General features: G+C 42.2%; 1 protein-coding gene across 1 annotated transcript; it reads left to right on the top strand.

The window, feature by feature from the left end:
- Window positions 1–6,919: 6,919 nt before the first annotated feature.
- On the top strand, window positions 6,920–10,055 carry LOC125516766 (uncharacterized). The gene is made up of 4 exons (XM_048682086.2): window positions 6,920–7,337; window positions 7,463–8,360; window positions 8,458–9,556; window positions 9,640–10,055. The coding sequence occupies exons 1-4, from the start codon at window positions 7,246–7,248 to the stop codon at window positions 10,047–10,049; spliced, it is 2,499 nt and encodes an 832-aa protein (XP_048538043.2). The 5' UTR covers window positions 6,920–7,245; the 3' UTR covers window positions 10,050–10,055.
- Window positions 10,056–12,769: the final 2,714 nt, after the last annotated feature.

Raw genomic sequence — 12,769 nt, 5'->3', positions numbered from 1 at the left:
CAAGAAGTTCATTTTTTGAAATAGAGAAGTACAAAATTCATCAAAAAGGATTTTTACCGTTTCTAATAAAAAAACTCTAGAAGTTCACATTTAAATAACGGGCCGTTTCAATATTTATTAGAAACCTTGGATTTTCCCGTTACTACAAGGAAATAAACTAAGAAGTTCAAATTACGAAAATAGAGAAGTTCGATATTTATAAAAATCTTAGGCTTACCATGTTACTAAAGAGTAAAAATGAAGAAGTACAAATTAAATTAAAGGAGTAGTTTTCAAAATTAATTTGGACTTCTCTATTTTTAACGTAATCAATTGCATGTAATTCGACGTATCCACAAAAATCTGACAGAAGTTCATAGTGAAAACAAGGAGAAGTTCAAGTACTGTGAGGAATGCATTTCAGGTGAGAATAAAAGTATAGAAAAACAAAAGCATAAAAGGTTTATTGAAAGAAGTTCAAGTGCTCTGTCCGGGGAAGCTGCAAAATTCTTGCGAGAGCAGTTCACCTTCTATTTCCATGTTCAAAAACACAAAAAGAAATTGTTTTTTGGCGTTTTAAAATAAGTCTCTCAATCCACAAAAAGTTTTGTTATTATTTGGGAGCAATTTGATTTCAAAAAGAAAATAAATAATTTAAATTATAAAAATGGAAAAAATTCATGTACTACACGGTATGTGTTTAATACAAGAAAAATGAATTAAAAGTCAAGGTCGAATTTTTGTTGTTGTTATAAGTTCAAGTCCTCGGTTAGAGAAAATTAAAAAATATATTGTAAGGAGGTTTGTAGAAAAGAAATATCATTTGTGTAATACCGACGAATGATTGAGAACATTACAAACGAAAATAGGTGACAGAAGTTCAACGTGAAAACAGCAGGAAATTCAACTACTATGCTGAATGAATTTCAGATGAAAAACTTTTAAAATCGTCATGAGTACGAAAAACGATCAACATGGGAAACTTGCGTGCTTACAACAGCTTTCCATCGGTATATCACCTGCTTAATTCCGGTGAATGGATGAAGAGTTACAAGCAATGGATGGAGACCTACGAGCAAAAAAAATCACGTGAAAAATAGAGTGAAGTTCACGTACACGCATCGAGAAGTTCAGGTTCTTCACGCGGTGCACTTTCAAAGAATCTGTTTCGTGATAAAGGCAGAACGAATGATCTCGCCATTTTAGAAATTACTTGAAAACGGCTAAGAATCAGAGAAAACCATCAACATGAAAAGCTTTCGCATTTCCCGTAGCTTTTAAACGGTATATTATTTGCCCAATTCCGATAAAGTTTGTAGAAATTACGGCGAAAATACGTTTTTCGCCATTTTCGAAATTGACTTAAAACCATAAAGAATTGGGAGAAACAATACATATCAAAAAGTTTCGCATTTGTTCAAGCTTTCCAACGCCATATCATTTGCTGCATTCAGACGAACGGTTAAAAAATTAGCTCGAAAATACGAACTCGGTAGGACTTGGACCATTTTCTGAATTACTCTTAAACGGTTCAAAATTAGAAAAAAACTTTCAAGATGAAAAAGTAGCGCATTTTCATAAGCTTTCCAACGCCGTATCATATGCCTTCATTGGATTAGCCATTTAGAAATGACATCGAAAAAACGAACTCAGCTGTTCGGTTTACGAAATTTTACATTTTTTCAAAGTAATATTTAACCATAGGGAATCAGAGAAAACTTTCAACATGTGGAAGGAGCGGTTTTGCAGCAGCTTTCCAATGCCATATTATATGCCTCATTCCGATAAACGGTTTAGAAATGCGACCGAAAATACGATTCACGTTTTTTGTGCGAAGAAAAAACGGTTTTCAAAACTGCTCTCAAACCGCTTATATTTTGCCAAAAATTTAAGTTGGGTCATGATATTGGTGTCCATAGCTTTCCAACGGTATATCGCAAGCCCCATTTGGGCAATGTTGGCGGAAGTTCAACCTAGTTCACAGGGAAGTTCAACGTACTACTAGCGGGGCAGGTCAGGTTGTGATCAGAATATTATTCTAATCCCGTGATCAGAATAGTGTTTATATATATATATGTGTGTGTGTGTGTGATCAGAATAGTGTTTATATATATATGTGTGTGTGTGTGATCAGAATAGTGTTTATATATATATATTTGTGTGTGTGTGTGTGTGTGTGTTTGAGTTTTCATGTCCTCAACGGCATTCACTTATTGCTAATTCTTCAAGTTGTTTTTCTTCTAAGTTAAGGTGATCGGACCCGTTCCCCCTCTATGCTAAACTCAACCCAGTCTATTCACAGATTCTTCATGTGCGTTCTATTTGAAACCTGTTCAAAATCTTCACTGTGCCCTTGTCAGCTGAAGAATTTCCGAACGAAATGTTAAATTTTTCATATCTGAATTTTCAGCTTTTGCCGCTCAAACTGCTCTGCATCCCAATATAATATTAAACTATTCACCCACGATCTACCATGATTTCCATTCTCTGTACATGGGTGACACATGTCACTAGGATGGCAAGGGTCAGGGGCACGTTCATCCAATTTCTTCGGAGGGCAGTTTTTCACCGTGGCTATAAATACCCCGTCTGTTCCTTAGTCCTCATTTACTCCGCTCGACCTCTCCTCGCTCGACCTCTCAAACCTAGCGCCACCGCTACACTCCATCGTCGCCGATGAGGAAGCGCTTCACTGCCTCGACCTCGTCGTCGTCATACTAGCGCCGGTCGCGGAAATCTTCACTCCACCGCCACTGTAGGTGTCTCTCACCACCGAGTTAGGGCGTGGGAGATCTGAACGGACGAACTTATCCACTTCAACTCCCAGATCGTCGTGTTCTTCATCCAGGGTAATTAAAATCTGATTTTACTGCCCTACTTTGATTATGATGATTTCCACAAAATCTTCTAAAGGTGTTTATTCTTCAACTTCCGTATCCTTAAACACCCAGTTGCATCTGTCTTTGATTTGTTTCTCTAAGCTATGTCTTTCCTCAAGATTCCTCAATTGTGTGCATTGCCAAATCTATACAACTCTAGAACCTAAGTTAAGAACGCTTAGTGAAATTCCTCAAGACTCCCATGGTCAAATTCCTCAAACTTGATACTTTTGAAAAATTTCTGAGAACGCATATGACCTCTCCAAAATTCTTCACACCTATACTCTATTCATAGGTACAAAATGTCTGCTACTGAATCACTAGGTTCTCATTAACTTAATTCATTTGCAGCGTTCCTCGAAGATAAATTGCATACTTCTTCAGAAACATCAATTGTTCAAAATCCTCAAGTGAAGAAAATGGCTGATGGTAAAAGACCTCAGAAGAGAGGAAATATACCAGAGACAAACACTGCTTTTGAAATCCCTGATGACATTTATGTTGAGTATCGCACACCTGATGAAGCCTCACATGGCAAAGAAAACAAGAATCAGCGCAAAGTGCGCATACAGAGGATTGAAACAAGATGGGCTAAGGAATGGAGGGAATATCGTTATGTTACTCCCAAGTACATGAAGAAATTCGCAGTTAACCCTCCATGTCCAAGACCTCCATTGGCACCAGGCCAAGTAGCTGATCCCTGAAGCATCAGACAGGGTGAGGAATTTCCCAAAGAATGGGCCAAGCGCCAAGCCAAGTTGGCTAAATTACCAAAGGAAGTAGTGAAGAAATTCAATGAAGATTTTGCTGCTGCTGAGGCCTCTACTAGCAAGCCTAAGAAGGCTTTGCCGAAGAAATCGGCTATGAAGCCAAGTTCCTCAACAACAATGCCCTCGTGGCCAATTACAAAGCCCTCACGGCCAATTCCTCAGGCAACCTCTTCAAGGGCAACTCCAATTGCCTTTGTTGCCACAAAATCTGCAAATGCCGCTTGATACGTCTCCAACGTATCTATAATTTTTGAATGTTCCATGCTGTTATATTATCATTCTTGGATGTTTTATAATCATTTTATATCATTTTTGGTACTAACTTATTGACATAGTGCCAAGTTCTAGTTGTTGTTTTCTGCATGTTTTTTAGATCGTAGGAAATCAATACCAAATGGAGTCCAAACGCAGCGAAACTTTTTGTGGAATTCTTTTGGACCAGAAGACATCCAGTGGGCCAAAGAAGCACCTGGGGGTGCTCCAAGGGGAGCACAACCCACCAGGGCACGCCTGGAGGCCCAAGCGGGCCTAGGTGGGTTGTGCCCACCTCGGGTGCCCCCTGAACTGCCTCTTTGCTCTATAAATACCCCAATATTCCAGAAACCCTAGGGGAGTCGACGAAAATCAATTCCAGCCACTGCAAGTTCCAGAACCACCAGATCCAATCTAGACACCATCACGGAGGGGTGCATCATGTCCATTGGTGCCTCTCTGATGATGCGTGAGTAGTTTTTTATAGACCTACGGGTCTGTAGTTAGTAGCTATATGGCTTCCTCTCTCTTTTTTGATTCTCAATACAATGGTCTCTTGGAGATCCATATGATGTAACTCTTTTGCGGTGTGTTTGTTGGGATCGGATGAACTTTGAGTTTATGATCAGATCTATCTTTTTATCCATGGAAGTTATTTGAGTTTCTTTGATCTCTTATATGCATGATTGCTTATAGCCTCATATTTCTTCTCTGATATTTGGGTTTTGTTTGGCCAACTTGATCTATTTATCTTGCAATGGGAAGATGTGCTTTGTAATGGGTTAGATCTTACGGTGCTTGATCCCAGTGATAGAAGGGGAACCGACACGTATGTATCATTGCTATTAAGGAAAACAAGATGGGGTCTATTTCTACATAAATAGATCTTGTCTACATCATGTCATCGTTCTTATTGCATTACTCCATTTCTCCATGAACTTAATACACTAGATGCATGCTGGATAGCGGTCGATGTGTGGAGTAATAGTAGTAGATGCAGACAGGAGTCGGTGTCGGTGTACAAAAGTAGGGGCCTTTCTGTACCCCTTTACTTGTGCATGGGCAGTCGTAGCCACACCTGCAGCTGAGCTTGGCGGGGTTGAAGAAGGAAAGATGCAAGACTGCCAAGGTAGTACTCAAGCCAGAAGCATGAAGAGCGAAGAGACAAGATGGACGTCCCCCGGCAAGATCCTTGCCAGGACGGCCTACATGGCCCTGGCAAGAGACTCGCCGGGGAAACTTGCCCAACACCAGCCAGACCACCACCCTTGAGCCTGAGAGTTATGACGCCATCGACAACATCAAGACCAAGGCTCGGGAGCGCTTGCATGGTGGCATGCAGATCTTTGTGAAGCCCAAACGCCTGCAAGCCTAGATAAGAACCAGAAGACGAAGACCCCCGACAAGATCTTGCCGGGGATGACCGAAGACCTCCGGCAAGACCCTTGCTGGGGATGCTCGGAAGCCCCCCGGCAAGACCCTTGCCAAGGATGCCCACGAGATCCCGGCAAGGCCCTTGCCGGGGGCGTCTGCAGGGCCGAGGCCAGGCCTGCACTTGCCAGAGTTTCGCTGCCCCACACCCGTTCCGATGTGGCGGCCCGGCCGCCAACTAGGCGAACGCCTGCATGGCAGCATGCAGCTTCTAGGCCAACCAGCCAAGCACCTGCGTGGTGGCATGCAGATCTTCGAGAAGACCCTGCCATCGCACCAGCTCAGCAGCCAGCCAGCATGGCGCTGCAAGCCTCGTCAGCTTGGACGCACGTCAGAGCGAGGCAAGGCGGCGACGGACGGGACGAGCTTCTTTGCCGTCCCCAATAAAGCAAGAGGGCACGTCGACAGCGCATTAAATGTGTTTGTCCTACGGTGCCAGGCGATAGACTTGTACACTGTACATACTTTCCACCTCCCGTGTGCCACCGTGGCAACCCCTTTTGACATATAAAAGGAGGCCCGAGGCGTACCGAGGACGGGTTCAGACTTTTTGGACCAGGCATGCACCTCAGCTAGTTCAAGAGCTCAAGAACATTGAATACACAAAAAGCAGGACTAGAGTTTTATGCATCGTTTGCGGCCCGAACTAGGGTAAAAATCCCCCGTGTTGATCTTATAGACCCGCTCTTTGCGCAGCCCCACGCCCTGCCAACCATAGAAGGGACTCCTCGAGGGATCCCATAGGTGTTGTTCTGTAGCGACCCGACCTCAAACGGTCAAGTCTCTGTGCTTCAGTGTCATCCCTGGATGGGTAATGCTGACACACATAGTACTCGAAGGATTTATAACAGAGTAGCAATCACACACTTATTACATCGAATGTCTCAAAAGAGAACTTATTACAATAAATATGGCTTAAGGCCATCTAATACGATAACAGTGGAAGGCTTGGAAGATAAAGTGAGTCCATCAACTCCAACGGCATAGCTGAGCTGCACGGCAACGACCTAACGAACCTTACTCCTCGTCTGAAAAGTCTGCAACATAATACGTTGCAGCCCAAAAACGGGTCAACACATGGAATATGCTGGCAATATAACACAGTAGAGCAAGAACTGAATAATGCTATCACTACATGCATATTTGGCTGGTGGAAAGCTCTATGGTTAAAGTTTTGCGAAAAGCCAATTTTTCCCTACTGCAAAGGAATATATTTTATTTTGGTTTTTATCACTTTTGCCACTTGTTGTGCCACACTACTCACCTTTTGCCATTAAAATGTTTCACTGCTCAAAAATGCCACTCTTCCATTAGAGACACACTCAAAAATGCCATTTTTCTCACGTTACCGTCAGTCAAAGGCTCATTGACCACGTGATATGACCATAATACCCATGATTCCATTACATGTGGGCTCATTTGTAAAGAGCAGGAAAAGAAAAGCAATAGGGGAGAGTGGGGGACCGAACCTCGCGCATTCAATCAGGGCGGCTAATACATGCGCGCGTAATAACCATCCAGGAAGACGCACTTATCTGTCAATTATAAAGATCTTTAACTTGTAGTCCATTCGGGTTGACCTGACTAAGCTATCGATTATACAAATCCTATCACCACACCACTCATACCTTTCCCTATCCATTAGCAGCCGCAGCCACAAACCGCTGCCGCCGCCGCCCGCCAAACTCCTACATTCGGGTACGGCCGGTCGCCGGCGCGGCCTGCGCAGCTCCGGCGCGCCTCCACTCGCCGCAGCGCCGACGCCTCCCGCCCTGCGCACCTCCCTCCCCGCAGCTCCGACGCCTCCCGCCCCGCGCACCTACACTCGCCGCAGCTCCGGCTTCCCTCCCGAGCAGCATCGCCGCATGACTTCCATCTGACTCCTCTGTTCTTCTTCCGCCTGTGATTTCTTGAACAGAGGTTGTTCCACGACAATGGCGACAGACAACAGGTCCGAATCAGAGGCTTTCCTCGGCCACCAGATGGCGCTAAGTGTACAGGTCGCAACCTCTAATATTCTAGCAGGGTGAGTATGCTAATTACTAGGATGATGCGTGTGTATTCATAGCAGTATGTAGCGGTCGAATTTGTTGTGTATAATTCATAGTGACTAACTACACACAATTTGGTTATGTGTTCATGATGATTTAGGATGGATGAGGAAACTGCTTGTATGCTGTCTGTTAGGATGGAAACAAGTCGTCTTAGTAGCGATGGCCGCAAGCGATATGTTGGCGGCTTTGATTATCCTCTGTTTGTCGAATCCAGTATCACATACAAAACATTGTTGTGCAAGTTGTGTGATACTTATCCCTGGGGGTGCCGTGATTCTCTGGAGTTGAAGTACTATGAGAGGGAACAAAATATATGGGTTGATGTTGCATGTGATGATGATGCAGCTTTGATGTTTGGAAAGTATCAAGATTCAAAGAAAATATCTATGCTAATTGAGGTTCTACAGAAATCTCCAACTCCCAGCACACCGAACCGCAATCCACCTACACCGCCTTCTTATAGTGAGAGTCAACATACAGGGAGTCAGGCAATTGATGTTGATATAGTCAACATACAGGGAGTCAGGCAGTCTACTAGTATTGATGATCCTAACAGAGACATAACCGATGATGCTATTCCTGATGATGCTATACTCTCAGATAATGATGATGAGAGGGAGTATCCTGACTTAGTCAAGAAGTCTACGAAAGAAGATGATTCAAAAGATATAGAAGAGGAAGATGATCCTCCAGCATATGAATCCACTGACACTGAAGAGAAACAAGAGAATAGAGACATGGGTTTAGTAGACGAGGAGGAGGAGGAGGACAGACCTATTGTAGTGTATAATAAGGAGGATCCATCATTTGTAGAAGGATCGGCATTCCCCTCTTTGTTGGATTGCAAGAATGCACTTTCGACTGTTGCAATTAAAAGTGAATTTGACTATACGGTCCAAAAGAGTGATCCTAATAGGCTGAGAGTTTGTTGTGCATATAAGAGGTGTAAGTGGAGGATACATGGCTCTTATATGAGGAATAGCACAATATTTCAGGTATAACTTGGTAATATCTAATTGATTTGATTGGTGTACCCTTTCTTTTATGCAATTGGTAGCAATACAATTTGATTTTTATGTTTTTTGAATGCAGATCAAGGTGTGTCCTTTCTCTCATACATGCCCAACTAAGCTGAGAAGTGAGAAGTTCAAGCCGGCTAAGAGTAGGTGGGTTGCTGATGTTATCCTAGATTGTGCTAGAAAGAACCCAGACATTGGCCCTACTGCTCTTCAAGAGAAGATCGAGGAGAAGTATCACTTCACGGTGTCGTACATGCGTGTATCTCGTGGTAAGGAGAAAGCAATGGATATGATTAGTGGAAAATGGAAAGATAGCTTCTATCTTCTCTATAGTTTCAAGGCTGAGGTGGAGAAGTGTTCTCCTTGTAGTGTAGTGGAAATAGACAAAGAGACTGTGAAGTACTCAATCAAAGGAAAAGTCAGGGAGAAGGAATGCTTTAGGAGAGTGTTCGTTTCATTCAAGGCATGTTGGCAAGGGTTTTTAGATGGGTGTCGATCATACTTGGCCGTGGATTCAACTGCACTAAACGGGAGATTCAAAGGGCAGTTAGCTTCTGCTTGTGCCATTGATGGCCGTAATTGGCTTTACTCGATTGCCTACGGGGTGATAGAGACAGAATCATCAGATAGTTGGGCTTGGTTTCTTCAAAATCTATGTAATCTTATTGGGCATCCTGAAGGACTAGTCATACACACCGACGCTTGTAAAGGTTTAGAGACAGCAGTAGAACAAGTGTGGCCTGGAGTGGAGCATAGGGAGTGTATGAGGCATCTTGTTGCAAATTTTGGAAAAAAATTCAAGGGCAAGGTCTATGATGGTAATCTTTGGCCAGCAAGCTTGACTTACAGTTCTAGGAAGCACAATTGGCATATGAAGCAGATCCTTGCTAAGAAGAGTGTTCAAAAATATATGGCTGAACACCACACAAAGATATGTTATAGAAGCAAGTTCAATGAAATCTGCAAGGTTGACTACGTTAATAACAACCTCACAGAGTCATTTAATAGCAAAGTCAGGAAAATTAAGGCTCTTCTTATTGTTGACATGTTGGACAAGATTAGGAAGATGATAATGGAGAAGTTTGATTTGCGGATGAGGATAGCATTAGAAAAATGGCTTGGCCAGCTCATAATACCAAGTGTGATAAAGGCACTACATGCCAAATCCAAAGGTAAACAAACATCTTCTGCTCTTTCAATCGACTAATGTCATAACGAACTAAATTAAATGTTTAATATTTGGTGTTCTTTCCAGGACTAAAGATGAAGGTAGTTAGATGCAGTGATGTTGAGGCAGAAATTACTGCAGTCGACAAAGAAAATAGGGAATGGAGGTACCTTGTTGACACATCCAAGGAAACATGTAGCTGCAGGCAATGGCAAGTCAAGGGTTTGCCATGTATCCATGCTCTATATTTCATTACTTCACTAAGAGGTCTGGTATCAGAAATTGAACCTTATGTACATGAGTTCTACTCAGTAGCAAAATTCAAAGCTGCGTATGCAGACAACATACCTGCAATGGTAGGCAAGCAACAATGGGACATTGTTGACCATGGCTTCAAACTACAAGCTCCAGTGTTCAATACAAGAAATATGTCAAGTTGTGACCATCACTATTGGTCATTGAAAGGTCATGGTTTTTCATTTGCGACCTTTTTGTGACCAAAAACAGAAGGTCAAAAGCTGGCGGTCATAAACTGACTATAGCGACCTTTCTTCTGAAATGGTCAAAGACGTTTATGACCAAAATACGTCTACTGTGGCGTTTTGGTCACTAGCAACCTCCCTAAGCCACGTAGGCATCCAGCGTGGCAATCTGACATGGCACAAGATTTAGCCCAACAATTTGATTTTCTACATGGGCCTAGCCCAACAATTCGGCCTTTTTAATGTATTTTTTCCTATTAATTTGGTTGACTACATGGGCCAAGCCCACATTTTAGCCTTTTTATCTTTTTTTTTCAAATGAGTCCAGCCCAATGTTTTCCAGTTTTTTCTTTCCTGGGCCTTGGCCTTTCCACATTCATTTATTTTCTTTTTACTTTTTTACCCAAAATATTTGTCCAATATAATTGATCCTTAGCCTCTTTAAGGTCCAACTCCAGACCATTTAAAGAAAATTTTCAAACCAGTTTGAATAACAATATGAATCAAGTTACCACGAATTAGCTGAATATTACGGAAATATCTCAGAACACACATTCTACAAATTTCCATCACATACGTACAGATTCAAGCAACCTACAACATGTTGTAGTCAAGCATTCAGGTGCGGGAATACTCTAGAACAGGAAGAATAAATAGAACAAGCCTATCTAGTGCTTCACGACGAGAAAACATTGTAATCTGCTTCTTCAAGTACTGCTTCTTCCTTTTGCAAAACATTTGGACATTCAAAAGAGAACAAAAAGTATGTCACTGATAGAAGAAATATTACACGGATACTTTTAATATAAAAACTAAAGACACACCAATATTTTATCATTCTACTTATTATTATTTTAACAGCTCATTCTACTTATCTGGAATAGGCATATTCATCAAAACAGGGAATTGAATTGGCACATATGACAAACTTAGCAAGAAATAACCATTGAATGTTTCACATACACGACAAGGTTTAAAAACGATCATTCAAAGTTACAACAGATCAAAGTTCCATTTGAGTATAAGGAACAATACTCATATTCAATCAATAAGCAACTATGTCAAAATTAATTCAGATTTACTAATGTCTGTGTCAAATGATACATGTAATAGGACAGTGGCGTTAATACTAATCAGGTTACTCAATCATAAGGCATGTGAGCAGGATTGATGAATATGGCATGAAAAACCAGTAATGTGAAACTGGATATACAGGAAGAACACAAACAAAGTAAAATTGTTTAAGAAAGGGCAAATGGGCAACTTTGACACATCAGGGTCAGTATATTTCCTTGGAAATATACTCACAGCCCTACAAATAACAATGTGCATCAAATAAGAAACCACCAGAGATAAAGCATCTAGAGAAACCGAATATGGTGTCCACTTTATTCTACAACATCATCATTAGGATTAAAACAACATATGGATATTCAGTGCTGGATTAGACCATATATTGTACCAAAAGAAAAAAAATCAGTTGTTACAACTAAAGAACTAACGGGGCTTTGGCAATCATTCAGCAATTCCCATCTAGCCAGCAACAATACCACTAGTACTTAACCAGAGTCAACAAGCAGTAAGCAACAGAACCAGCTAGTAGATACAAGCAACACACTCTAAAGAGGAATTGATTTTGATGTTAGTTTCTAGTTTACCAAAAGAAACTGACATATGTAGCATCAAGGAACACCTGCAGCTGCAGCATCGATTTGATTGTGAGGAAATTTGTGAAGGGGAATGGGTGAGACAGTGTAGTGGGGAGAGAAATCTCAAGTACCTCAACTTAGCGGCATTAGGAACGGACGACGACAGCATCCTGTGCCGGCGTCCCTTGTACGACACCAGACACGGCTGCGTCGCTGCCGACAGAGGGCTCTCCCGGCGCGCGACCATCAAGGAGGAGGTGAGCAGGCCCGGCTCGATGCCGTAGATGGGGGAGTGCGGTCGGAGATGGCGGAACCGGCGACGCAGCTGATCTGGATATGGATCGGCGGTGGGATACCTACATCAAGATTCAAGAATCAAGGTTTCATCAGTAAATCATAGAAAGAAAATCTCAAGTCAAGTTTTCCTAAATCAACTAGACTTCACTGTGTAGGTACTACCAAGTACCAACAACTTAAATGGCTAAGTACCACGCTTTAGTTCTACATCTCTACAGTTCTATATTTACCAACCCAATATGCCCAATTTCCCACGGACCGATTCACAGTTATTATAACTTACAGGTTAAGCCTAGGGGATCAAAGGAAATACACATCAGAAATGCTAGGTACATGTTGGGGTCAGCACTACAATGTTTCACACTTATTTTGCACAAAAAACCATAGGAGGTTTGTTGTACTCGATTAGGAAACAGTGACAATGGCGGAGTGAATAATTTCATCTGTGCATATACTAGGATGACTTTGTGAGGTACTAGCACACACAAAGCACTAGTTTACCAATCAGGCCATCGCTGCTTGAAATGAAGAGGCTTCACTGACAAGGTACAAACAAAATAATAAATACCTAACTGTCAAGCTACAGCTCTACATTTCTACATGTTCTCAAGAAGAAAAAATCTTTTTGTGTGCACTACGTGCCTACTCCGGCCTCCTTACATTGCAGATCAACTCCCCATGGAAACCACCAGCCGCCAGGAGGTTGTCTTTCACCGTCATGGTGCTGATCTTCACCCTGGACAAGGGCCGACCTCCCTGCATATCCTGCACAGTGTGGTCGCACAGTGG

This window comes from Triticum urartu, chromosome 6A, assembly GCF_056163025.1.
Source record: "Triticum urartu cultivar PI428250 chromosome 6A, HENAU_Tu73, whole genome shotgun sequence".
Lineage (NCBI taxonomy): Eukaryota > Viridiplantae > Streptophyta > Magnoliopsida > Poales > Poaceae > Triticum > Triticum urartu.
Note: the sequence above shows the minus strand (reverse complement) of the source record. Positions and strands in the feature narration are given on the sequence as shown.

Bases quoted from the DNA above. Each gene is read 5' to 3' on its own strand.
- LOC125516766 (XM_048682086.2), top strand. From the start codon at position 7,246: ATGGCGACAGACAACAGGTCCGAATCAGAGGCTTTCCTCGGCCACCAG. The intron at 7,338-7,462 runs GTGAGTATGCTA...ATGATGATTTAG, and splicing joins ACCTCTAATATTCTAGCAGG to GATGGATGAGGAAACTGCTT. The intron at 8,361-8,457 runs GTATAACTTGGT...TTTTGAATGCAG, and splicing joins GGAATAGCACAATATTTCAG to ATCAAGGTGTGTCCTTTCTC.